Here is a 27,446-nt window from a genome sequence, read left to right on the forward strand (position 1 = left end):
TGAAGGGTACTCTCTTCAAGTCATAGTCAAGAGTCTTCCAGCCCAAACGTGCCCGCAGAACTTGCAACAACTATCTTGCTAGTCGCTGCAGTGGTGTACGGCTATGCAGATGACAGTATTTAGAAACCTCAAAACCGATTGCTAACCTAGGTGGACTTTTAAAATCTGAACACACAACTAAGTTTGTTAGCTTTTGGTGTACCTGAAAAGGAGGGAAAACTAACCGTAAAAATCAAATGCATTTCAGAAAACATAATGTTAATATGTATGTGTAACATATATGCCTTTGTACCACTGAGAACAGATTGGTCTAGCTGTATGGCTGTAAGAATCTTCTCCACTTTTTCCTAATGAATAGAATGCCAAATCTGGTCTCAAGAGTACAAAAGCAAAGGCAAACAGCAAAACACAACTGGGTAATATAATATGAATATACGTTCATAAAACTGCAAAAGTGACAAAAAAAATTATTTACTGATTATTCTACATAGTATGCTACACCGTAAGTGTTTTGCAAACGATTTCCAGCATCAGCAAAGCAAAAGTGTAATATTCACCAAAGTGGATAATATGTAAGCAATCTTTCATGGAAGAAAAGCATGCATTTCTGTAGAAATACGTTATCCCTAAATTGTTCAAATCAAATATCGTGGTGTACCGATTAATTACTATTTTTGCTATCTAGTGGTTTATTTTAGTATACATTTCTCTGATCAGAAATAAACACCATTTTCCTTTATGATCTTAATCATTCTCATTGAATTTTGTTGTACTCATGTCACAATAGTAACCTTAAACCCACCTTTTTTCACAGTAGTAATAAAAGGAAAGCCTTGGTGACAGACATTTCAAATTCAGTTTGGGCTGTGCAGATGATAGAAAAAAAAATCTGTGTTACGTAGCCAAGCTATGCTTGAACAAACACTTTAAATTAAGTGTCAAGAAATGCATGTCTGTGGTTCTATGGCTCTGACTGGCTGACTTTTTTTGAGTGGTCTAGACTCTTACCTCATCAGGGCAGATGACTAGCTTAAAGTTGAGGAGGTCATCGTGGTCGGAGAAGTCTATTTCACATGTTTTCGGCAAATTCAATTCGTTGATATCTGTGAAGGGGACACAAAGGAGCAGCTTAAGAGACACAGGGGGAAACAAAGGAAGTAGGTAAGGCAGTGGAAAGAAAAACCACGAGTGGGGGAGAAAGTGTAGAAAGGAGCATTAACTACAAAGGGGAACTAGCAATGGGAGCTCTCCATAGAATGTAACGATGGCATGTTGGAAGTGGAGTTACTGGAAACTGTTTTGGGTACGAGAATAAGGCTTACATTGAAGAATGTAGATGGCGCTTAGCGAAAGGCTCTCTTAAAGTCACTCCAGTTCAGTAAACCCGTAGAGCTTGACAATATGGTTGCCACACTCTGCCACCCCACTCACCTTGTCCAAGACCAAACCATCAGGGTCTCACAAGGCTGGTGCAGGACAGCGTGGCACAATCCAGATGGGTAAACATGCACAGATGGATAACAGACATCCTTCGGACTGTTAGCTTGCTTTCCTTCTTATGACCAGACCCCCTTTTTTTTGGTGTGAGACTTTCTTTTAGGACAATTATGCAAAACATACAAAAAGTGTAGCAGAGGAACAGGTCGGCCAGAGGAGGAGAGTTAAGAATCACAAAGTGGAAGCAAAGAGGTAGAGGTGCTGGTGGCAGAGTAGCACAAGATTTAGGGTTCAGAGAAACGGGCAGTGGTGAGCAGTGATCATTACACTTTGCTGTTCTACGAAGAATGGGTCACCATCTGTTGTGATGGCATTTAAACTTCGTGTCCAAAGATGATGAGAAGATGAATAAAGCACTCGCTTTGACAGTGTGGTGCATCTTTTCGGCTAGTGTAGAGTTAGGATTACCTCCCCTAGTCAAGGGCTCAGGCCTTTTCAGCTCCACCTCAAGCCAGCAGCCAAGGGATGATAAATTTATCAGCAGTCTCAAAAAGACAGACTTCAATTAACATTCCACATTGGGCACAAAGAGAACAATTTAAAGTTCCGATGAGCAAGAAAGGTGTGACTATATTTTGATAAAAATAAATACACCATAAGCCAAATATTATGCCAAACTGGACGAACAGCTTAATCTAACCAACTATCAATAAAAAGAAAAACTAAAATGAACTTTTAACTTAGCATCAATAATAAACAAGGCCACACCATAGAGCTTAGCAATGGTTCTAAAATAAATTCAAGGGAAGATAGCTTTCCGTACTCTGTAGTAGCCGCTTAACTGCAGAATTCCTGTACGACTACCTCGTCTGGACCGATCTATTCCTTTCCCGTCTGCGAACTGCTTTCTGTAGCGTTGGATGAATGGTGTACCTGGCACCACGGCCAACCACCCACTCCTCCTTTTCTCTCCTCCCACCTTCGAGAGGATAAAAGTAACTTCACTGCTTCTGTCTGTCCACATAGGCCCCCATCCTCTTCTCCTGCAGATCAAACACATTCTTTCCATAGAAAGACCAATGGACACCTCAGGTACCATGTTTCAAATGTAACCTTACCAGTGCACCAGGCTCTCATCCTTTCCAGAAGGGCCCAACAAAGACGGTTGCTGTTGGTGTCTGGGGTACATGGGTAACCCTACTTGGTGGACTCCACAGACCTATCCTTTGTTAGGGTCTGGTTTTACTTAAGCTACATTTTCCTTGCTTCAGGGTGAACCTCAAAGACCAACATACAGGCGATGCCTGTGATTTACTCGGTATGTGGTTCTGGGAGGACTCCACAGACCAATCTCCTAATGGTATCCATGATGTAATTGTCTTATTTTAGATCGATCCTCAATGGCCCAAAAATTACAGTGTCTGCAGTAATTAGGTTGCGCTTTTCCAATGCAAGAGTAGGGTTTACCCATTCAGTGGTAGGGGTAGGGGTGGTGGTGGTGGTGGTGGTAGTGTGGGGATATGGTTCTCGTTCTTGGTTGGTTTATGCGTTTTTCATGGCTGGGTCTATTAAGGGAGACTAGATCTTCTTAATACGAGATTATTTAGCCCCTGAAAAGTGTAAACTTGGTACAATGTGGCAGATACAAGCACTAGAGCATCTAATCTCCCACACATTTTCACTACACACCATAATTGAGAAAAGCTATAAGATTTAAAAAGAAAGGATTTTAAGAACGTTCTGAAGAAAGTCATATCAGGAGCCACCTGAAATATAAAGAGTGTTTTCTCTTTCTTTTTTAAGCTTAAGTTTGTTTTTATTGTTGCACAAGCTGATAAAGAAGCAAAGACATTCAATAGAGCTGTGAAATCTCAAAGATTAAACTTCACTTTGACAATTAGGGAAAGTTTAATTATACTCCCCTCAACCTCTCTGCCCCCCCCCCCCCCCCCCAACACCCCCTGACCCCAACACCACCTACCGGGTGACCATCGAGCCGCAAACTATAAATGAGATCATGTTGTATCGGAGGTATACATGGACTGGGCATCAGGGTAGCTCATTCTGCCGGGCTAGTGAGTCGGAGCAACCTTATATCTGAGACAGGCTAGCTTCATAAAGTTATGGGAAAGGAGCTAAATGAATTGTTGCCAGATATCCCAGTAAGAGTCCCCTTGCTGCGTAAGTTTTAAAGAAAACCTCTCCATCCCCAGGAGATGCCAAATACGGTGTACCCCATTCTGCTGGGACGGAACCTTGTCTGTTCCCCAATAGGCCGAGATTGACTGGTGTGCCCAGAGCCATATATAAATCGGTGCTTCCGGGATTTAGGTGGATATATGAGTGGGTTGGACAGTCCTAATATGAGAAGTCAAAAACAATTCCCCTTTGGGTTGTTGTGAAGCACACGGTCTTTAACTCATATCCCATCCATACACAAGCAAACCAATATCACCAGCGATTGTCACAGAGTACCAAAGCTGATATATAAATGTTTTATTAAATGTATCTAAAAACACTTTAGAAATACATTAAAAAAAACAAATTAATTATTGTGCACTGAATCAATTACCAACTCTGGTAAATCACACACACAACAAATTGCTCATAAAGTTCTATACGGGAGAATGTAATAGACAACAATTTTTTTGTAATTTAAAGCACTAATCCAACAGTAGTTTCATGATAAACATCACTGTGTACAGTTCTTGTTTTTCCGACCAAAACCAGTTCGGTTTCGGAGGTATACATGGACTGGGCATCAGGGCAGCAAGGAGTTTACAACACCCTTAAATTGTGAAGACTATATGGCTCAGATCCTGCTGAGTCAGGACACTTTGGGGACTTGAGAAACATCGCATGCTGTTCCCTTTAAGTGTCCCATGAGCACCTGGCAGTGGTTAGTTTCAAGTTTAGATGGATGGGTCTCTAGCACACGTTTGTTGAGTTAGATGTGTAAAATGATTAGGTTGGACACAGTAGTTTTGAGTACTAATTGTGCTCCTTTCTTTATACTATAGAGCGGGGCCTCATGCTCCCGAGCGGTCGCCGGGTGAGATGAGGTCTTCACCCACACAAAGCTGGGTGAGTATCACTGGGAGGAAATGCCTCCGTGTGATATAGCTAATATGCTTCATTTTATAATGCAGAATGCAAATCATTCATGCAGTTGTCTTTTCATGTGTTTTTCTGTGTATCCATGTGATGGTGTCTGTGTAACTTAGTGCTGTTGTAAAGCAACTTGTTTCTGTTTTTTTGTTAGGAAGAAGACATGCTTCTTTCCTTCCAGTGGACTCATAATAACTCAAGTTCCTGGTAGATATGTAACTTTTTTCAGTGCATCCTGTCATTTCTTACTGTATACAATCTTTTAAGTTGCAGTGGTTATTGTCTATATCCAAGGTCCTGAAGAAAGCATGGGTAATCCCCTAATGGGCTGAAACATGTCATCCGTCCAACATAGCGCCAGTGGGCAGTTTTCCCACTTCAGCGTTTTTTAAATCTTTGTCACATAGACTTTGATTGGGACTTATGTCCATGTCTGAGTAGTCAATTTTAATCCTCACTAATTCTCACTATTACGGTAGCATAGCACTGTATTCAGATTACCTTAAGATGAATTCCATAGCTATAGAACTGACATTCATCCCTATACCGGCACGACTAAGTAGGAAAGGGCTTTGATTGTTCAGCTACAACCCCCACATGACGCAAACTCCAGCAAATGGCTGGTCTGATGGGTTTTGTTTATAGCCTATGTATTTCAGCAGTATCTGTTTACACATGCGCCTACCGGATTCACAGTTGTTCCCATGGTCAGACACCACCCCAAGACCTGGTCTGCTCTGTTATGTATTTCGTATGTTGTCAGCAGGGGAAGGAGCAGACAGGTCGTTTAAACTTTCCACTGGACCCTCCACACACCCTTTTGTTTATGAGCAGCATTGGGGGCATACAGAAATCCTATTATCAATGAGTGTCGTCCCAGATGGATGCGATTAAACCAGGAGGCTGCCTCTAATTTCTGCTATTTTGGACCCCACTTTTCCTTGAAAAGAGCAAGATAATAAAATTTCCACACCTGCTTCCTTACGCGCGGAGGGTGAAAAATACTTCTAGGGAATGAGCCTATGTCAGTCACTAGTAGGTGAGTCTCCTGTAACAAGCCGATGTCAGCGTGTGTATGTTCCAAGTAAGAGGGAATAACTACCTCATAACTTTAGGTTCTTAAGCCCTTTAACATGGAGTCTGAACCCTCAATCCGTTTATTGAAGATGGTATCCTGTGATACTCTCATTTGGGAGATCTACCTCCCAGCCCAGATAATGGGAGCTCAGCCAGTCAGGATGCAGGTCTTGCCAAATGAAGCCCAGGAGCACAGCCACCAGTGTCGTCCAACACCGCAGAGGCTGCACCCTCTCTCCAGGCAAAAATCGCCGTAGGTGGCCCTCGCTATCCGACAATGTGGGGATTGCCACAGTTCTTCCGGATCTCCAGCAGGTAACTAAAGAGGGAACCAGCCCGGACCTCCAGCGGCTGACCGTCACAGCAGGCCACAGCCCCAGCAGGCGAGAAGGCGTGGCCGATCCTATTGTTTATTTCATTGTGCACAGAATTATCTTATTTATGCTTATTCCGTGTTTTTTAACTCTGAGCACCGGATTTTTTTCACACTGTCTATTCTTTACTCTGTCTCTTTTTCTTCTATATTTCGTCAGCCCGGTTGTTTACTGGTCCGGAGGTCTCTTTTTACAGTTTAGTGATAGGACTAGAGGGAATCAGTTGTTACGACCGTTCCTAAATGGCGTCACCGATCGATTTTGTTAAGTCCGTCCTCACTGTTGTGAGCCGAGTACTGAGTTTGACGCTTTTAACCCGGAAGGTCCGGTGTTTACATTGAATCGGCAGGAAGCAGATGGAGGAGTTGGTGATCAGCCTCGTGGTAGGTAGTGGCGTTTTAGGAGTTATCATTTTGGATTTGTAAACTAGAAAGACTAAGCTAAGGACGGTTTTTCATTATATTTATAGGTGGTAAACTTTTACAGAAACGGAAACGCGGTGGTTTCCACTTTAGAGAATCGAGGTAAGAGAATGCTTCGTTTTGCGTTTTTCATGGTCTCAGGAAGCCGGTACACGAGTGTAAGCAGTTGTTTACAGCTAGGTACTTTGTGTTCACAGGAACGTTGAATTCTTGGTTCTGTTGTGAGTATATTACATTGGTCTATATTTCACTTTCGAGGTGTGGTGGTGGAGTTTTTTGTGTTCTATCAGTGCATGATCTGGTCATTATTTTTCTCTGATGAAACGTAAATTGATTTATTGTTGCTTTGTTCATCCCCATGTTTTTCTAATTTGAATCTGATATCAAATATTGATATTTCAAAGTTGCTGATATGAAATGTTCATATTTACAGGCCCCTGAGGAAGAGTCCATAAAGGACTCGAAATGCATCGGGCTACATCGACTATATACAGTCAAGAAAGATTATGTTGATGTAGTGAAATGTTATGATTTTTCAAAATATGTTGAGATTCACTTAAAATGAACTGATGATTAAAAATCATATTCCTGAATAAGAATGGTGAAATGTTATATGTGAATATTTAGTTTGTTGAAATCAGGATTAAAATTCATAATGATGATGTATCTGGTGTGATCATTCCACCAGTAGCAACAGTGCGCAGGGGTTGAGTGGTTCATTCACTCAAGTTAGGTGGCCGATCCTAGGCCTACAGGGAGGGCCATCTCCATAGGCTCAGTAACGACCAGTTCCGGCCGCACCACCACGGCTTGCCTCCTCGGCTCTAAACGGGGATCGCGGAAGGCCCGCCACCGGCTCCGACGATCCACCTCGACTCCCTAGGCAGATCCTACTCAGGTCGGCTCGCTGCATTTCCAAGCGGGACCCACCACCGCTCGCAGCCCTCACAGGGAGAGGGGAGGGGGGTGGGGGGGGGGGGGGGGTGGTGGTTGAGATCAGCCAGCGGGAGGACTGCAATCTCCACTAGCCACAACAGCGAGTCAATGCGCCCATAGGTGGTGTAGCAGCCTCACCACTTCAAACTCTGCCCCGGCAGGCCTGGCCACCTCTTGGCTAGGCAGCGCTGTCTCAGCCAGAGACTACAGCTCCGCATGGGGGGGGCGGGGCACCGCCATTCATCGCAGCAGCTCAACACCCTTGGCTCTCCGTAGCCGACAGATTGGAGGGTAAGTGGGAAGACCGGGCAGCAGAAAGGACGGCGGGCCGAGAAACACGTCCTATTTGTGCGCCATCTTGGCCAGGCCCCTCTCTTTCTTTTTTACAGCACTAGAGACATTACTTAGTTCCACTGCATGAAATATAAAAATTAAGAGAATAAAAATCATACATGAATAAACTCCAGTTTGAAGTCTATTCTGGCAAAGGCCATTGCGTGTGAGGACTTCATTCTTTTTGGCCTCCTGTAAAACATTTGATTAGCTAAGGAGCGTTAGCAAAGCCGATCTCTCTGAGACCCTGAAGAGCAGTGCCGGTTTTTGTTTTGCCATAGTGTAAGGCAAAAACCATTGTATAAAGGTCGACAGTGCGTGAGCACGGCCGCCATCATGAATTTTTTTAATGAAGCATATAAAATCATTCCAAGATGGCCAAATTACCTGCACAAATGAAAACATGAGGCTACACAGGAATGTTTGAAAATCATGCCATGTATTAGCAGCAACTGGCCAATGGGGTGGAGGGGGGTGAATCTAGCAGATGCTGTGGTAGAGCTACAAGATAAATAGAATGGATGGTTTCGAAAGGGAGGAGCACCAAGCGAGGAAGAAAAAAATAACCCACCAAAATTCAGCAGCAAAAAAGGCTACAACTCATTCAATAAAAAAACCAGACAAAAATGCTTCTTTGGACGGCACATCAGGGACCATCTATGTGCCATTGATCTTGATGGACAAAGTAGGACTCTGGATTAAACTGCCCCCATTGATGGATAGGGTGGGAAAAAAGATCTGCTGTTTTGAGAAAAACAATGCAGGAATAAACCTAGCAATAGGTGATGTCAAGTAGCCTCCTTGAAGAGCAGACTAACATGGTACTTTCCCGAGCCTGCATCCCAGCAATCATGCTGATCAACACAGAGTATGACGGGCTGAATTCAAATCACTCAGACACCAGATATGGATGGCCCGGAGGGAAAAGTTGCCCGACTGCCCAGATATAGGGTAATTAATGGCAGATATATGAGGCTTGAGAGCATGAAGCCTGGAGAAACCTTGACCGACTTTCTAGACAATGAGAAAACGAGGAGGACATGGACCGAAACAAGCCCTCAAGTTGCATTCTTCTACAGCACCCTCAAACAAGGACTACCCACCGAAATACAGGGTGGACTGGACAGCGTAGTAGAATTAAAAAGCAGACCTAGGCGGGAAATACAGGCCCACATATTATATTGTCACAGAAAGAAGCAAGAAAAGGATGGGGAAAAACAGGAGTGCGCCCAAAGAGACACCGCTAAGCTGGTACAACAAAAATGGAAAAAGACAACCCTCCACAGGGTAGTGTTGGCCGCGAGTGTGCATATAACACCAGTCTTGAAGGTAGCTCTGCTTTCAAGCACCAGAGGGTTTCTACCCAGGATTAACTGCAGATTTCAGGGACACTGGAAGCAGCCAGACGTCAGAGAGAGTGCTACTATGGTGACAGAATGGGCAACATGGCCGACCGATGCGACCTAAAGGCGTATCATGGCCAAAGATCGAAGAGCCTGGGCCATGCCCCACAAAATCTCCATTCGCAAAACCAAGCCCAGATCAACCCAAATGCACTGCACATTAAGCTGTAGGGAAATCAGTCAGCAACCACACCACTGCAACACATGGCAGCAGCAGATCAGGAAACTAGCCACGCTAGGACCGGGGCCACAACCAAGGCAGGGAGGGTGACTGTTTGGGGAGGCAATGCCTCTACCCAAATCCAAATACACCATGAGTCCAACCCCCTATTACAACACATCCACTTCAGAAAATTCATCAAAGCAACAAAGACTAGTGAGCCACTAGGAAGAGAAAACTCAAGCCTTTACTTGCATTCGGGAAGAACTCAGGGCTGTGCAGGTTCTGTCGACAGGGAATTCACACGAGAGTCCGCAATTCGGGTGCCTGCAGGGGCCTAGGCCCCATTCTGCTGCTGGTATTCCGGGACAAGGTTGGCTGGCCACACTCTGGGGAGAGGGCAGTCTGACGAGGGGCTGGGGCGACCCCAGACCAGTGCATAAAACAGGCACCAAAGACCCCTCATCCAAGTCCAATTGGGACGGGTTCCTATCACTAGATCAAAATGACCTCATTTAGGCTTCCCGCTCATGGAGGAGCCCTTTTAGTTCGAAACCGAGGTGACGTTCCAGCAGCAGAAGCCAGGTTTTCCGCACACTTAGTATGAAGATATCCCCATAAAAACTCCACATTCCACACACAGGCAAGAAATAACTTGGCACCATGTCTGTAGGGAAAATTCAACGCAACAATCAGCAGTCCCAGTTTATTATCCGTATCTCGACTAGTCATAGTCTTACACCATTGTAAGCAAAAGATTGCCTCCTCCTCTCCACAACGGCTTCTAAATTTCCAAAGTATGATGGTCAGATCATGCTCCACCAAAACAGAGAGGGTAGCATGTCGTCGAGTAGAAGTCCCAGGTCCTAGTCCGGGGCGGCAGACCTGAAACATCCTGGATACGAGGGAGAGAGAGAGGCACCAGGAGTTATAGGGGTTTCTTTAGATGACCATAGAAGTTCCTAAGCAACGTGACCGGGATACGCTCACCACCGAAACAGATCACAAAAAAGTCTGACAAACATCTTTCAAGTAAGCAATAGCCCCAATCCCAGTAATTTCTGCATCAGAATCACACAAGGGCCACAGAGCAAGCTCTTCAGCCCCCTCCGGTATGCCACAATAGAGACAACATTGTATGAGAATCTAGGAGGGGGCGTTAACTAAATGATGTTTTTTCTAAGATAACCTACAACCCACAGCTTTTAGCCAAAAGGTCTGCGATCAAGCCACAATTGTACCACCTTTACAGTGGATCGTCGCCTGTTCAGAGCCTCATTGAGGCTCAAGTGTTCAAGCCAAAGACCACGAGCTGTTTTTTTCATACATTTCTTCAACAAATTTGTTTCGCACTGTGTTAAAGCAAAGGCATCCCCAAATGCCAGAAGACTGTAGATGTCTCCTCCGGAAACCATTCCAAGACCTGTAAGGTAACAAAAGTGATGTATATTTGCACCATTGTATGCCATCTGTTTAGTCTGGGTGTGGCCGCATCCATCCATAGCCAGAAGTGTACCTAGTCATATGGAGCCCACCTCAACATTTTTACAGCACTTAAGTAGGGACCTTTCCTACCTCACAATTACACTGAACCTAATGATAGTATCCCACACGCACTACACAGCGCACACTAACACAACACACAATATCAGCACATGACCGCTGTGGGCACCCAAACATCAGCCTGGTCGTTTTAGGTCTGCTAGCTGATACCAAAAGACATACACGCAGACGCCCTTTGTTTATCCCAAAAGATAGCCCCCGAAAAGGAAAAATGTCTCATCCACCAATACCAGTGTAGGATTAGGGGCAAGATACAACCGAATAAAGTAGAAACTCAGAGAAGTAGTAAACGTCACCCAGTATATGAACAAAACCACAACACTGTACCTTTTCACTGAGCCTAGCGATAGACAAATTGAGATAGAAAGGATGCGCCGGCGTGGCACTCTAGGGCTAGGGGAGGACACTGTGTGGCCCAGAGTTTTTCCAGAAAAAAGGGTCCCCATCCGTCTCCATCTGTGGTGCCGTTGGGGCTCTTAGGGTATCTGGGGCAATCTTCTTTAATAACAAATAGACAACAAACATGGAGTTCCAGTGCAAAATCATTGACATCGATGATACTCCTTTTACCTTGTATCGTAGGCAAGGGTTGAATACAGCAAAGATAACTCACTTCAGGAAATCTGGGATGCTGAAATAGATAGGTACACATAGCTAGAGGGAAAGGGGCAACCCCTAATTGTACGAAAACTTGCACTGTATTCCTTGTGTTTCAGAGGCAAAGGAACGAAACCCCCCTCTTGGAACGAACGGGAATTGTGGAGCAATACGGCACGCACCAGACATGTAATGGGGCACCTTGAAGCTGATGGAGATATACTGGTAATAGGGGGAAATTTGCCTACGCTCACTTCGCCCCCGGATTGCAGGGGCTCTGCATCATAACCATACACACCCTGATCCTGTTCATCCTTGACCAGACCTGTCCAAGTTGTTCCAACATCAGCTACAGAAGAAAACTATTTAATCAGCATTTTTTAGGTTTCGCCTGGGGCACGGAGCTCCTAGCTCCACCCCCAGGAGAAATCTTATGTCTCTACAGTGTACTGCTTAGTCCCGCCCTCTGTTCCATTGGCTAGCTCCATAAATGGAGGCTAGCCATTGGAACAGAGATCTGTCCGTCATGGCCGGACCAGACTCGTGGGCATTCCCCAAAATTTTTTCCATCTCCACCCTTTTCGCATCGTCATCAAGACCGTGGGCGGGGTTTATTTTATTTTTTTAGTCCGTTTCGTTTGGTCATTGTGCGGCCGAACTCCGCCAGAGGAAGTCCAGGTCCAGGTGAGTGCTGGTCGTTCCAGTCCTCTCCCGCGTGCCCGTCCCCCCTCCTGCTCTCCGTGTGCCCGTCCCTCTTCCCGCTGTCCGTGTGCCCGTCCCTCTTCCCGCTGTCCGTGTGCCCGTCCCCCCCTCCCGCTCTCCGTGTGCATACAGGCCAGTCCTCTGGATAGGCAGTCCCGTCCCTGCCGGTGCAGCCCTGTGAAACTCTCCGTCTCCTCCCGGGAACAGAAGGCGCTGGCTACAGTCCTCACGGCCTCACAGCCGCCTTCTTCGCAGCATGTTAATCATGCAGAGAGCAGGCCCGCCGGTGATTGAAATTCAGGAGCTAAAGGGGCTTTCGATGTGACGCTCCCGGCACCGCAGAGGCCCTGAGATGTGCTGTGGGAAGTGATGCATGTTACAGGGAAAGCCGGCTCCAGGGAGCGCTCAGCGCACACTTAATAAAGGAGGCCCCGGGGCATACTGCTCTACACACTGCGAGAGCGGCTTCTGTCGCACACGGTGAGGGCCGCCTCCCCGCCACACGCACGCTGCCCACCACACCACGAATTCTGCATGCCTGAAACGGCCTGCATGTCACACAGGGAGATCCGTGTCTAGCGCACAGGGAGTGCTGCCTGCTTGTGAGGGCCTCTCTGTCACATACTGCGACTGACGCCTGCCTAAAGAGCTGTCCATCACAAGCAGCGAGCTCCAGCTGCCACTGAGGGGCTCCGTCACGAACCGCGAGTCAAGTCTGCGTGAGGCTGCCCATCAAACACTTGCTGCAATACGTGGCACTCCAGAGAGTGAAGGTCGCAGAGACTGTTCAAGAAAGACCGAGCTCTGGCTAAGGGGCTGTCCGTCTCACGCACAAAATGCTGCTCGAGGGAATCTTTCACATACTGCGAGCTCAGTCTCAAGCCGTCACACCCAGCCAGTGCGGCTTGAAAGAAGCTGTCCTTCACACAGAGGCCGTCACCTGCTTTAACTAGGCTAGCCGGCACACGAGAGTGGTAAGAGGCTGCCAGCAACAGTGTGCTGTTTTAGACAGTCTACTGCACTCACAGTGAGTGAGTGTTGAATGCCTCAGACAGGCAGTCACATAATGTAAGTGCTGGCTGAGAGCCTCAGTCGGATATTGCGAGGGCTGACTGACATACTGTAAGTGCTGACTGACAGCTGCTATTCTTCCCACGGGGGCTACTTCCTGTTTTAGAATGGCTGGGCGTCACATATCGCGAGTGTTGCATGAGAGGCTGTCTGCGACACGGGGCGCTGCGTGCGAGAGGCTGGCCTTCGCACAGCAGGTGCCGCGTACGTGATGTTATATATTTTTGCATGGCTGCCCCAACACCGTGGCATCCCAGCGCTGGCGGTCGGAAAGTCAGGGAAGGAGAAGCTGGTATAATCAGTTTCTTAATGCCCAGGGGACATGTGTGCACCATGCCTTCACACCATGGAGCTAGATGGACGCAAACAACTATATTTTGATCTGTTTTTTTGAATGCCCAGTGGTCTTGTGTGCTACGAATGGCAAGAGGAATGAAGTTCTATAGGGTGGGGGCCAAAGCCCTAAATGAGCACCCCCCATACCCCCTGCTCCCATGCACCCGAGTAGTGCAAGCCAGGTACAGATCTGCGGAGCGTAGCGCTCGTGCTGGGACATAAAATGTGTCTCTGGCCATGTAGGATCTTATGGGTGCTACAGAGTTTTAAACTGAATTCACCGTTCAATAGGCAACCAGTGAAGACGGCGCAAGAGATGAGAGGCGTGACAGTCCTTAGGGAGGCCAGGGCAAAAAGTATGCTAGCAGCCGCATTCTCCGACATGTTGTCCATCACATTCTGAACACTTCACGAGGCTCCCCGTTACCCACACGGACTGCCGCCTCCTTGATAAACGCCACACCGAGCGAGTGAGGCCTGAAAGTCTGTGCGTGACACACAGCAAGGGCTGCCTGTCTATCAGAGCAAGCGCTAAGTGTGAGGCTGTCTCCCAAGCACAGCAAATGCTGCCAGCAAACACAGTGACGGCGGAGGGAGACTGTCAAACGCAGTAAGCATTGCTCGAGAGCGGATGCCGTTTACTCTCAGACGGAGTGACGCCGTCCATCACACACGTCACGGCTCTGCAGAGGATGCCAATCACTGGCACATATTCACGTCTACCACAACAACCAACTGCGACAGGCCCACACATATAAATCATCATATACAGTTACAACACGCAAGCAGTGACTGCCTCAGACCCATACTGCCAAAGTGTGAGTGTAACATTTGTGCATGCACTACACGGTTGTATGACAAAGGCACGCATGGTTGAACCACGCGGGCCTCTACAACGCTGTCCTAACCACAAAAGCGTCTAAACCACTTTCAATTTCGTGGTAAAGGCACGATTGGTAAATGTATATGGTTGGTAAAGATGACTACTGCCCCAACCCCCTCTTCCTGCCCTAAACCCTAACATCATATCCCCGTACCTCGCCACCCCCCCCCGCCCTGAGGCCTAAAACCTGCTGTGTGTACAAAACTTGAATTTGGAACATTTTGTTGATTTGTATTGCTTTCCATGGGCACATTATAGCATATATTAGAGCTAACACTGGTATGCGAGCTAGCACTACATTATAGCACCTTTTCTATAGAACATCTTACATGAGCCACATTGCTGTGGGGTGGAGCGGATATCTGGCAGTAGTTTTCTGCCGCTGGCCATAGTAAGTTCTGAAGTTCAGGCCTTCCCTCTGCTCTTCTACAGATAAGAGACCCTCAAGAACAGCTAAAGAGTGAGTGTGGACGATGCTGCCACAATGCACCACAGCTAAATTCTAGTGCATATAGTTAAATGAGCAAATGTATGCATGCACCTGCACGAATAGCCTTCCTCTCCTTTCTGCCTCTTTTCCTTCCTGCCCTCCCCCTCTCCTGTCCTCTTCATTTAGACCTCTCTTCCTTCTTCCTTCTTACTCCTGCTCTCCTTAACTTATCTATCACTTCTTCTCTTGCACTCAGTCTCCATCTCTCTCCCTCTTGCCCTCTCTCTTTATCCTACACTCTCTCCTTCTTGCCCTCTCTCTCCTGTCTTCTCTCACACCCCTGGCTTCACTAACATGCTTTATGAAATAACGTGTATTCTAATTCACTGTGCATCTGCAACTAATTTCATTATAAATGCAATCCATATTTCTGTGTAAAGTAAAACACATCAACGTTTTACATATAATTCAAAGAAGTTAGAAAAGACCATTTGTCAAAAGCAATACCAAAAGCTCAAACTTTAACAAAGGCGAAACCATTGCATTGTAAATGCTTGTTTTTATCTTGAGTCTGATGCCTTTGGCTGGGTTCAGTACTAGGACATTTCAACACTCATGGAAATGTTGGAATGTCCATACCCTTCTTCACCCGGCAAACAAAGGCGGACGCCCACTGGTTCCAGGTAGGAACTGCTGAAGATGATCAAAGATTCTGAGCTCGGCCTAAATGCTATCATGAAAGAACTAAGAACCATCCGCCTTGTAGTGATGTGACATTGGTATGGGTTGAACTTGACGACCTCAATGGAGGGTAGAGTGTGTGCTAAGATCAGTGCATCCTGCTGTACTTTTATCCCCAGTAACGACCAAGACAACGGGACTCTAGCGATTGCCCTCCAAGCACTGAATTGCCTTCAAGCAGACAAGGATTTGCAATGCAATAGGTTTCGCATTATTAAAGTTGGAGCTATTGGTGTTGCATTATTTAGCAATGCCAATAGCTCAAACTTTAATAATGCGAGACCTATTGCTTTGCAAATACTGGTTTGCATTTGTCACCGCGAGTGGGACAGGTATGCCTAGACAGGGGTCCTGTGCTTACCATGCCACAGGCGTCAAGCTAGCCTGGCTAATGAGGGGCGATACCCTGAATACAGTCCCAGGATGCTTGTTTCCGGTCCATGGAGGACCAGGCCTGGCATTTCGGGCTGGACTGCTCCCATGGGGAGCAGGGTCAAGACTTATTTGCATAAGTCTTGGTGCAAAGTGGAATGACGTGGTGAGCAACAAAACAATGGATTTAAGCCCAGATCTCGGTACTGGGGGTGAATGTTTGACATTGTTAAGCATTCTGTCCATCTATTGTTCTTTTTGCAGTAATCTAGAGATGGTATTAAAAGTCAGTAGAAATCTCCTAAAAGATATATAACCATTATAGTTCCATATTAGCCAGTTTCATTTCTATTTATATGCTGGGGTTCGGTTCGCAGTGCGAAACCTAAAGACAACTACTGCCCTGTGTTCAGCAAGCCGAGCGGGCAGTGAAACAGGTCTATGCATGTCACACACACAAAAAAAAAAAAAAAAAAAAAGAAGAAGACATTGTGAATAAAATGAGCTTCAAAAAATCCTGGAAACTGAAACAACCACTATTGTACAAAATGTAATATTAAACTAATTAAATGGGAACTGGTTCTCATACATCACGTCAAAAACTTCAAATGAACTCCCAGCACATCAGAGCCGCCTCCTCCTCACCTCTTGATTTCCGCCAGAAGCTGAAGACTTGGCTATTCGAGTAACAATTCGGGACTACATATCTGCTCAAGCATGTGGATACCCTCACGGGTGGTTAGCGCGTTCTGCAAATCAGCATAACATAACTTGTCCGACTTGTCTCGCCTATAAAGATATTGTACTGCATGGATTCCCCCTTTCTTCAAAAGGCTCATACTATAGAGAAACATGCAGTTCGACCACACCCTCTACTCTGACCAACAAAAATGCAGATAAGTGATTCAGCCTGAGAAAGATCGCCAACTTAAACCAGCCTGAAACAGTACTAAGCTAAATAAGACTAGCACTAATCCATCTTCAAAATAAAAGGTTAAACACAACACGAAACTCGCCAGCGCAAACAAAATACCACAGAAACCACTCAAGATCATCCATAAGGTTAGAAACTCTAGAGTTTCGCACTCTTATTGGCCCTTGCTCATCTACTTCTGACGTAACCAATCACAGTGGCTGAGGAGACTATGTCCTTCCTGTCAGACTGCGCTCAGATGAAGCGTCTCTACATTACCTACTCCACCCCCACCGCAAGTACTGATGGTGACTACTACCCCCCTCGGCAGTGAATGTGCAAGACAGATATCATGCGAGGAGATAGTCGTCAAACTATTGTCCGAAATATTGTTTGTAAAATTATCGCACAATGGGAGTTAACAATAAGAGCCTGCACCCAATGGGGTGATACTGTTTTAGATGATATTTAGGGCACAATGTTGAGATGACATTTTAGACACCGATTTTCTAGCATGCATCCAGAATAACAATGCATTCAATCTGAGCGTCAACAACCACAGAAACTAGTTCAAGCGCAGAGAAACCTTCCTGCCTGCTGCTGAATCACCGACTGGCATGAGCCTCTTGAAACATGCTCCAGGAAAACCTGTGCACTGGGATGGAAAAGCCACACCGACCACCCCACTGCCACGTGTCATCTTGGCCAGTTGTTACGCTCCGCACACAAGGCGCCTGAAGATCAACCTCAACCCAAGAAGAGACGCTGGATGCCCATGTCAGATAGGAGTCAGTACATCAACACTCTGCCAACTCGGAGGCATACTTCACTTTATCCTCTCAGAAGAGTAGCAGTAAGACTGCCACTCAAAGGACACCTTATCCACTTTCGCCTTTCGTCAACATGCCAAAACACAAAATACAGCACTGCCTCCCCGGGCAATCCCCGTGCTCCTCCAACCAAGCCTACTGACGTCACTAGCACACACTGCAACTCTGAAGGAGGCAGATTCTGGCAAGTTCAAGGACAAAAAGGCAATACGTGCAGTTTTATTAAAAATTAAATAAAGTGAAAGCACTATACCTCTAACAGTATTAGGATTACTAACTTGGTGTCGTTCTGTTCCCCAACTAGGTTTGCACTATAAAAATCCCATCACAAACATTCACAGATTGTTTACCAGATTTCAACTATAAATGTTCAACAATTCAGCAACCATATACTCATCCATCCACTAGCACATGCATCTATCGATCCACCCATTCATCCATCCATCCATCAGCACACCCATCGTATTACACCCATGAGGAAATCTGTCCACTTGCCATCAATTGCATATTTATGAATTGGAAAATGAATTCCCCAACACATACATCCGCACATGGCTCTTCATACTCCTTACAAGGTGCCAAAGCTTATTTGCAGTTAGGTAGCATGCTACTCTGCGGGAGCGCTTGAATGGAACAGTGTGTATTTCTGCTGAGGAATGTTCAAATGTCATGTGTAGTGACCAGTTGTGTTTGGACTATTTTTGTTGTACTGCACTGTGTCTATAGTGATGTGAAATGAGACAGATCGGAAACTTATGATTATAAGCCACTTGAAGGTCTGCGTGTGGGGGGTGTGGAAGGCAAGTGTTTTTGTGTTGTATTTGTGCTGCAGGGACTGTTCTTACTTTGTTGATGGGAACATGAGCAGAGCTTATGCATGGATTCCAGCGTAGGACAGAGGGATGTGGAACCATCCAACCAGTCACTCGTTCATCCCTACATTCATCCACACATCTGCATTTCCATCCACCCACCCACCGATGCCTTCATCCATCCGCCGCCCAATCACCCCCTTACAGAAAATTGCAGTCAGAGTCCAGGATTCCCTTACAGCCGGTGCCGCTAACACATCGACATCACATGTTTTACTTGCACAAGAGGCTCACTATGGGCAAGAGAAGTACTCTATTCGCTTACTACACCAGACATTTAAGCACAGACTTCCTCACACACGGCAGATACAGTACAGTATAGGCAGCAGTAATGCAAGGTTCCATCGCACCCAGGGAAAACAGGCAGAAGCAGTGCAAGCTTATCTGGCACATGAGGAGAAAAGTACCGCACAGGAAGCAGCGAAACCTCTCCTGACAGACCGATGTTAACGAATGTGTGCAGTATTGTATGTACGTCTCTCTCGGATTAAAAACAATGACGTACCCATGGCTACCTCCCACATCCGGGTACCGGGGGCGGGAAGCCGGCTGGAGCGTTTCCGGGTCAGCAGAGGCGGCTGCTACAGGCAAGGGGTGCGCTGGGGACGCTGCGTCCGCTTCCACTCGGGAGTCGCAACAAAAGAGCCAGGTGAGTCGGGGGTGTGTGTGTGTATGCGCGGTGGGGTGGGGGGGGGGGGGGGGGGGGGAGGAGGGGGGGACTGGTTCTCCATGTGTGTGCGTGTGTATGCGCAGTGGCGGGGGGTTCTCCGAGTGTGTGTGTGTGTGCGCGAGTGTGTGTATGCGCGGCGGGGGGGGTGTGTGTGTGTGCGCGCGCGCGCTTCCAAGGAGCCATGGGAGACAGGAAGCGCGCGTGACCTGATCCGTTTATGCGCGCACATCACTTGTCTCCTGCCTCCCTTGACTCCTTGAAAGCAGAAACGATTGCAATAGAGTTTCACAGCGACGATCGCTTCGCGATCGGTTCGCAGTGCGAAACCTAATAAATAATAATAAGACATCCAACATTCCATGAGGAGGAGCGGCGGCGAACGGAGACCATATCACAGGTACCGCCGTGTTACAACGTAAACCTCGACCCCACTGAAGCCGGTTATTTCACCGAGCTAACTGACCCGCCCTCCGCCCTGGAGCCCCCCCCTAAGGGGTCCGGAATCTATACCCTTCTTGACTCTCCATAGTGACATTGACCAGCCAATCCGGGGGACTCAAATCACCATTCCACTTGGAATTGAGTGTAAAGCACTTTTCAGGAACACACTGTGATCTACTGTGATCGTCCTTTAACCCGATTTCCTAAGAGAAACTACACCGAGAATCACCACACGGACTTGACTGTCTAGTATATGCCCTGATGAAATTCCCAAGGCACGAATGGGAATGAAACGCGTTGGCTGTGCCGTTGTACGTGAAAATAAAGAATACCTTTAAAAAAAGAACAGAAGATCTACATGTTTCATGGACTCTCTTGTATCACTGACTCCATTGTGTGCGCCTCTCCACTCTTATTTACTATTGATCTGATATACATCCTTGGCAGCGGATGGTGAGAGTAGCCGCACCACCAAATATTTCTGAAACAGACAAAGTGGATGTGCAAAACCCTGGTCAGCTGCTGTGTGCTTTTGTTCATTATCGAAACCTAATAAAGGAGGGAGGGAGGGGGCCCTGACAAGGGCTGGTCAATATATTAGCTTTCCTGGGTCACCCAATGGGTAGCCAAGCTGCGCACATCATTGCTTCCTATTGTAATTTTTGTACTATTTTTGTGTCGTATCCTATCATTCAGGATTTCCTGCAGTAAAAACGCAGTCCTCACATCTATACTACTATTATAAAGAGCGAACTTGCACCTTTAGGCAAGGTAAACTCGGGAACTACAGCGCCAATCTACACACCCGATACACCGTTGAAATCGGCAGGGTGTGTAGATGGTCATAGGCCTTAAAAAAATTTTAAATAAACGTTATATAAAAAGTTACATTTTTACAAAAAGTAGTTCCCCCAAAGTAGCGCCGGCCGCGACTGTGCGTCGTCACGTCAGGAGAAGGGGAGGAGCGGCGGACATGGCGCGCAGGGGAGGAGCAGTGAAGTGAGGCCAGCGGCGGAGCAGAGAGGCGGATATGGCACAGGGAGGAGCGGCGCCAGACAGGTGGTGAGTGGCAGAGCGGCGGAGCGGAGAAATATGGACCGGAGGTGTGAGCAGCAGAGGCAAGGTAAGAATCCGGGGCAGCCAGGGTCGGGGCGGGCGGGGCACGGGCTGCTGGGGAATGTCAGGGCAGGCGGGGGTAGGGGAAGCCAGCATTTCAGGTTTGCGTGCTCTCCCGCCCCGGCCCCCGCCAGCCACAACATTGTCCGGGACACAGACAATGTCGTGGCGGGCGGGGGCCTGGGCGGGAGAGCATGCAAACCTGAAATGCAGCCCCCAGCCCCCTTCTACCTCAGGCAACGCTGGGGCGGGCTGCTAGTTAGGTATAATTCAAGTAACAAGGGAAGTAGTAAGAGACACAACAGCAACAAACCGAACCTCGAATAATGGGACTGTTATGATATATGTATGCATAGCATCAAACTCACATAGTAGTTGTTGAATCTACCAAACATGACCTCTCCATCAACCCAGAGTCATAAATAAGTTGTCAGGCAGGCCCTACGACTTAGGCCTGAAGTAGCTGATTTGACAGACCACAGGTGGGGTGACATGTAGCCTGCTGACAAATGCAAAGTAAAACCCAGATCGATCCCACAGATAGGCAGCTAAACCAAAGAGATTGGCCCCAATAAAAACACATTTTGCCGGAGGGATGCAGGTTCCCTAAACACCATAAAGTTAGATGCCACATGAAGTTAGGAACATTTAGCCAATCAGGACACAGCATGTACACTACACGCAGTGATCACACGCTCCCCATGTCAGACATCAGGTCATGTACCTATTGGCTCGCATTGTGCCCACCCAAGATCGAGACCCATACCAGGTGGTCAGATTTAGGACTCCATGACTAGGGCCAGTATTCTTGCTATAAAAGAAAGCACGATTAGTTTTATGACACTTCGTGAAATCTATATAATGACGCCCAAAAACCAATGTACTTTGAGACAGTCTTCAGACCCCAACTCTTCTCCAGGCCGCAGCGTTTCATTAAACCAACTGTTCCTGTTGGCCAAACGTCTGGTCTTATTTTTTGAAGGTAAATTCACATTTCAGCAACAAAATAATGCGGCAGAAACAGTATTTCTCATTCCTAAAACAAGAGTACTTGTAAGCAAATAATTTTTAACAAATATTTTAACCATGTGTATTTTTTGTAACCTACGCTATTTTGTGCACCTGGAAATTATGTAAATAAGATTTTATCCCACCTTCCAGTACACTTCAGATGAAGCAGGAAATTAGACTACTTTCTTCTGGTTCATCTTGCTGTGTAGGTATATAGAACTCTGTGCATTTATGACAAACAACTTTCTTAATTTATAATGTGGATCAATTAGAGGGAGTAGTATAGTTATACATGCCACTTACGTGGTGGGCTTACAGTATCACAAATACAAAACATTACAGAATAAGCTTACTTTGCTACAAGTTTAAAGTCTATCTACATATTTGAAAGTAGGACAAACGCATACTACTTCTTGATCCCACATAATCTATACACAGCATAGCATAAAATAAAAATATCAATACTACCTTAAAGGTGCTGTAGCATACCACCATCCACATTGAAGGGTAAGGGCCCAAGAGATTGAGCTCAGCTTCAATTGGATTAATTATTCCTTCTATGGCCCATAACTAATCATTAATCGAGGCTCACAACTGGTCCCTCAAGCGGAATAACTTATGCATGGTACGTGTGTGATGACAAGTTATTTTTGACTGTCGTCAAATTACGCATTTGTGTTTTTACTTTGTTGTGTGTAGATGACTTAATTCCCTTTCTACGCTCCTTATTAAAATCTAATTCGAAAAAACAAAATCTAGTTGGCAAACAAACAACACTTGGTTGACTTGCTAGGAACTATTGTACTGACCTTTTGCTCCCATTTTAGAATGTAAAACAAATAAAAACGAACAAGTAAGCAATTTCTAGGAGGCACCTGGAACAAGTAAACAAATGGAATGGGTGGCAATAAGGATTTTATGAATATGACCTCGCAGCAAAACAGCAGGCAGTTCACATCACACCAACACTGCAGAAACCAGTTATAAAGCTACCTAGCTCGCTGACAGCTGAAAGCAGCAGGTACTGGTTCATTCAAGTCCTATACCATTACTAGCCCTCTCCTTTGCAATCAGGTAGCGGGCTCAAACTTTGACAGATTTTAGTACTAAAGTTTACAGCTCCATTAACAGTACTTCTTTAGCTCTTCCAAGTACAAATATTTAGAAAACAGCACAAATTAGAGTTTACCCAAACTCGTGGTACTAATTTACCTCGAAATCATTTAGAGGGAAAGCAACGTAAAACACAGGTTTAGTGGATGAAAACCTGTAGAAACAAGCATTAGAAATGCAATAGGTCTCGCAGCATTAGAGTTAGTGCTTTTAGAATTGTTTATGGGTTTTTTTTGTAAATCTTTAGCATGAGGTTGAGGGTGAGTGAGGGTGAGTGAGGGTGAGGGGTTGAGGGTGAGGGTGAGTGAGGGTGAGGGTGAGTGAGGGTGAGGGGTTGAGGGTGAGGGTGAGTGAGGGTGAGGGGTTGAGGGTGAGGGGTTGAGGGTGAGGGTGAGTGAGGGTGAGGGGTTGAGGGTGAGGGGTTGAGGGTGAGGGTGAGTGAGGGTGAGGGGTTGAGGGTGAGGGGTTGAGGGTGAGGGTGAGTGAGGGTGAGTGAGGGTGAGGGGTTGAGGGTGAGGGTGAGTGAGGGTGAGTGAGGGTGAGGGGTTGAGGGTGAGGGGTTGAGGGTGAGGGTGAGTGAGGGTGAGTGAGGGGTTGAGGGTGAGTGAGGGGTTGAGGGTGAGTGAGGGGTTGAGGGTGAGTGAGGGGTTGAGGGTGAGGGTGAGTGAGGGTGAGTGAGGGGTTGAGGGTGAGGGTGAGTGAGGGTGAGTGAGGGGTTGAGGGTGAGTGAGGGTGAGTGAGGGTGAGTGAGGGTGAGTGAGGGTGAGTGAGGGTGAGTGAGGGTGAGTGAGGGTGAGTGAGGGTGAGTGAGGGTGAGTGAGGGTGAGTGAGGGTGAGTGAGGGTGAGTGAGGGTGAGTGAGGGTGAGTGAGGGTGAGTGAGGGTGAGTGAGGGTGAGTGAGGGTGAGTGAGGGTGAGTGAGGGTGAGTGAGGGTGAGTGAGGGTGAGTGAGGGTGAGTGAGGGTGAGTGAGGGTGAGTGAGGGTGAGTGAGGGTGAGTGAGGGTGAGTGAGGGTGAGGGGTTGAGGGTGAGTGAGGGTGAGGCTGAGGGGTTGAGGGTGAGGGTGAGTGAGGGTGGGTGAGGGGTTGAGGGTGAGGGGTTGAGGGTGAGGGGTTGAGGGTGGGTGAGGGGTTGAGGGTGAGTGAGGGGTTGAGGGTGAGTGAGGGTGAGGGGTTGAGAGTGAGGGTGAGTGAGGGTGAGTGAGGGTGAGGGTGAGTGAGGGTGGGTGAGTGTGAGTGAGGGTGAGTGAGGGTGGGTGAGTGAGTGAGGGATTGAGGGTGAGGGGTTGAGGGTGAGGGGTTGAGGGTGAGTGAGGGTGAGGGGTTGAGGGTGAGGGGTTGAGGGTGAGTGGGGGTGAGTGAGGGTGAGGGGTTGAGGGTGAGTGAGGGTGAAGGTGAGTGAGGGTGAGTGAGGGTGGGTGAGAGTGAGTGAGGGTGAGTGAGAGTGAGGGTGAGTGAGAGTGAGTGACTTACCAGACATCCTTACCAGTTAACGTTCAAAGTTTACGAAATCAAAATGCTTTTTAGTAATCCAAAACAATGTACTGCTGCGGCTTACTATACAATAAGTATCATACGGTGCAGAAGTTGGGTCGTGAGCACACATACTGAATCAATAGGGGGTTTAAACTGTCCATGTAAACGTCCATTATTTCATAGAGCATCCTATTGTTAAGTCCCATTAATCCGTGCAAACAAAAGTACAGAAGCACAGGGAGAGAGAGTTTGTTATCAGGATCCACCATTCCGTGATCTTGAGAAGTCGAGTTTACAGCTTGGGCCTGCCTGTTTCACACCAGATCATTAGCCCAGGAAGCACCCTGTCTTCCCATTATCCGTGGAGATGGCCTCGTCGGTGATATTCAGCGATCTTACACAGCAAGCAGTGGCCATGCATGTTTTCAAGAGAGAAGTGGGCAATGTAATGATTTCCGCAGCCCACTATAAATATAACAATTTTAGTTTGGGCCCTGATACTTAGTACTGTTCTGTAGTCATTCTATGGAAATGACGACTGCTCGACAAGCAGAGCAGAAGATGCGAGTTAGTAGTCATTAAAATTCGGCAGTTTCCTGAGCCTGGCCCATGTGATGTCTTTGTTAGCATGCGAGTTACACAACGAGTCGACAAGCAGAGCAGAAGATGCGAGTTAGTAGTCATTAAAATTCGGCAGTTTCCTGAGCCTGGCCCATGTGATGTCTTTGTTAGCATGCGAGTTACACAACGAGTTCACATGCGGGCAGGGAATCCAGAGCAGCTGCTTACGCAACTGGGCTGCTGACCTAGTTTCACCTTTCACTGAAAAGTTATCACTGCGAGCTCCTATTGTCCCTCTCGGTTATCACATCTATTTTTAGAGCCACCGTCGTTACCTGACACACGACCACACATCACCTAGGCTCTGGAAGTACTGTGCCGAGCATGGAGCATCCCTGGACACGGACACTCGACCCTGGGATCTGACCTGACAGCAGGCGCAGGGCAGCTTCACACAGAAAGCACCCTTTATGAGTCCACGTTTATGCTTACCATGTTCTTGAAGTCAGTACTTTTTGGGGACGCACAAACATCTCTAGGTGTACGGACTTAAATGCAAGAAAAGCGTCAGTCTTGCTGTAGGCTGCGACACGGCGGGAAGGGGAGGGGGCGGAGCGGGTGAGCTGCGCGAGGGACGCAAACCGCGTGGAGTCTTACCGGGGGAGGGGGGGGGTGGGCTTGGAGGACGGAGGGTTAGCCTTAGTGTTAGGAAAGACGAGTGATGTGACCGTTGCGGCGATGTTACACGGAAGGAAGTTAGACGGAAGGAAGAGAGGGGAGGGGGAGGAGAAATGCGACACGGCGGGAGGGGGCGGAGCGGGTAAACAAAGACGGACGTGCACGCGCTTTTAAGGTCAATGCGCATGCGCATAAGCTCAATGCGCATGCGCATTGACCTTAAAAGTCACGGGCACTGCAAGGAATCGCCACGATTCCTTGCAGTGTAGATAAAGAGTGGATAACTCGCAATAGTCTCGCTTGCTCGATGCGCATGCGCATCGACAGGCGAGACCTAAAAATTAACTTAATAGGTAAAAAAATAATAATGTTAGCTAAGCTACGATCTCATCATCTAAGTATGGTGTTGTGTGGTTGAAAAAGTAATAAATATGGTAGAATGTAGCAATATGGGGTCTAAATGTCACAGTTTCTAACTGATTTGGCTAAAATCTAGGTTTAAACGCATAGAAACACTTTGTCAAAGTCACAGTAAATAAACCAGAAGACCGAATACCGAGCTTTCGTCAGTGGTGCAGCAAGGATGCAATTTGCCTTCAGGCAAGCAATGAATGATTTCCTGGCTGAGAAGTAAAAAAAGCAGAACTGTGATGTAATGTGTCCCAGTACCACTGAACCTGCTGCACAGATAGCCTCAAGGAAAAGGAAAAAACCCTGGGGAATTTCAGAGAAAACACAACCAGCACACCAGAAGAGAGGAACAGGTACGAGTTGGCACAGAGGAAAATTTGCACATGCAAGCGGACAGCGATGGTGGCAAACAGTTCCATACAATAGGTCACTGAAACGAGCAGACCCTCCAAGAATATGGACATTCAGTAGTTAAGTAATCTTTTATCTTATGATTGATGGAGGACTGTGGAGATACCACAGCTGGTATTCACATATTTTTTTAAAGGAGATGGAGGACTGGGCCGATGTGACAGCAGGTGAGTACATTTATAAATAAGAATGCGCTGGGGAAATGTTAGTTCTACAATCGTCAGTCAGGAACAACGTTCCAAAGACAGGTTTTTGTAAACAATAAAAGCAACATGCGGGGAAAACAACGTCCAAGAGAAAACAACACTTATCTTAAAAGCTGTAGCTCTATTTTTCTTTTTCCCATTGAAGCAGCGCAGTTATTTTGGTTTCTCAATGACTGTGCCAAAAGTTAGTAAATTTATCCTGCAAGTATTTTTACACACTTTTTTGGGCACCTTATCTCGTACTGTGTAATACAATTTTAAAATAATGGTTTACATATTTACAGTCTGTCACATGCTTGGACCGCGTAGCACTATAAATATATTACTACTCCCCATGCGCCGAATCGGGTTCAATTTTGTGACTCTCCGGTTACACACAGGCATCTGCAGGGATTGTTTTAACCAACTGAGGTTACATAAGGTAAAAGAATGACTTTCCCACCGAGTAGTTGAACTTGCAATTATATTTTTTTTAATTTAAGATGCGCTTTATTTTCTATGCACCTACATGAAGGTGAAATACCAACAAAATAGCTGGATAATATTTTTGCTCTTTGACTGCACCATCACACTCGCTGACCTCATCCCATTGCACTCAGGATCCCAACTACCATACTTTTTTAATGCACTTCCACCACTGATTGGAAGCACCTCTGTTGGCCTCTAACTACGCTTTAATTCCTATTTGTTTACCTGGAGTGAAGTTGAAGACTCCAACTAGAATAGCACACAGCATAGAGGTGATACAGCAAACGTTATTGCATAAAAACTTTATGAGCCTTCGGCTCAGGCCT

The 27,446-nt window shown here is 46.7% G+C and overlaps 1 protein-coding gene across 2 annotated transcripts in view; it reads right to left on the minus strand.

Moving 5' to 3' along the window:
- Positions 1-27,446, minus strand: part of UBE2M (ubiquitin conjugating enzyme E2 M) — a 126,844-nt gene that overhangs the window by 91,615 nt on the left and 7,783 nt on the right. For both annotated transcript variants that reach the window (XM_086930505.1, XM_086930504.1), the window contains exon 2: positions 1,009-1,103. In XM_086930505.1, coding sequence (XP_086786631.1) covers positions 1,009-1,103 — 95 coding nt within the window. The remainder of the gene's footprint in view (positions 1-1,008; positions 1,104-27,446) is intronic.

Source organism: Lissotriton vulgaris, chromosome 7, assembly GCF_964263255.1.
Source record: "Lissotriton vulgaris chromosome 7, aLisVul1.2, whole genome shotgun sequence".
NCBI lineage: Eukaryota > Metazoa > Chordata > Amphibia > Caudata > Salamandridae > Lissotriton > Lissotriton vulgaris.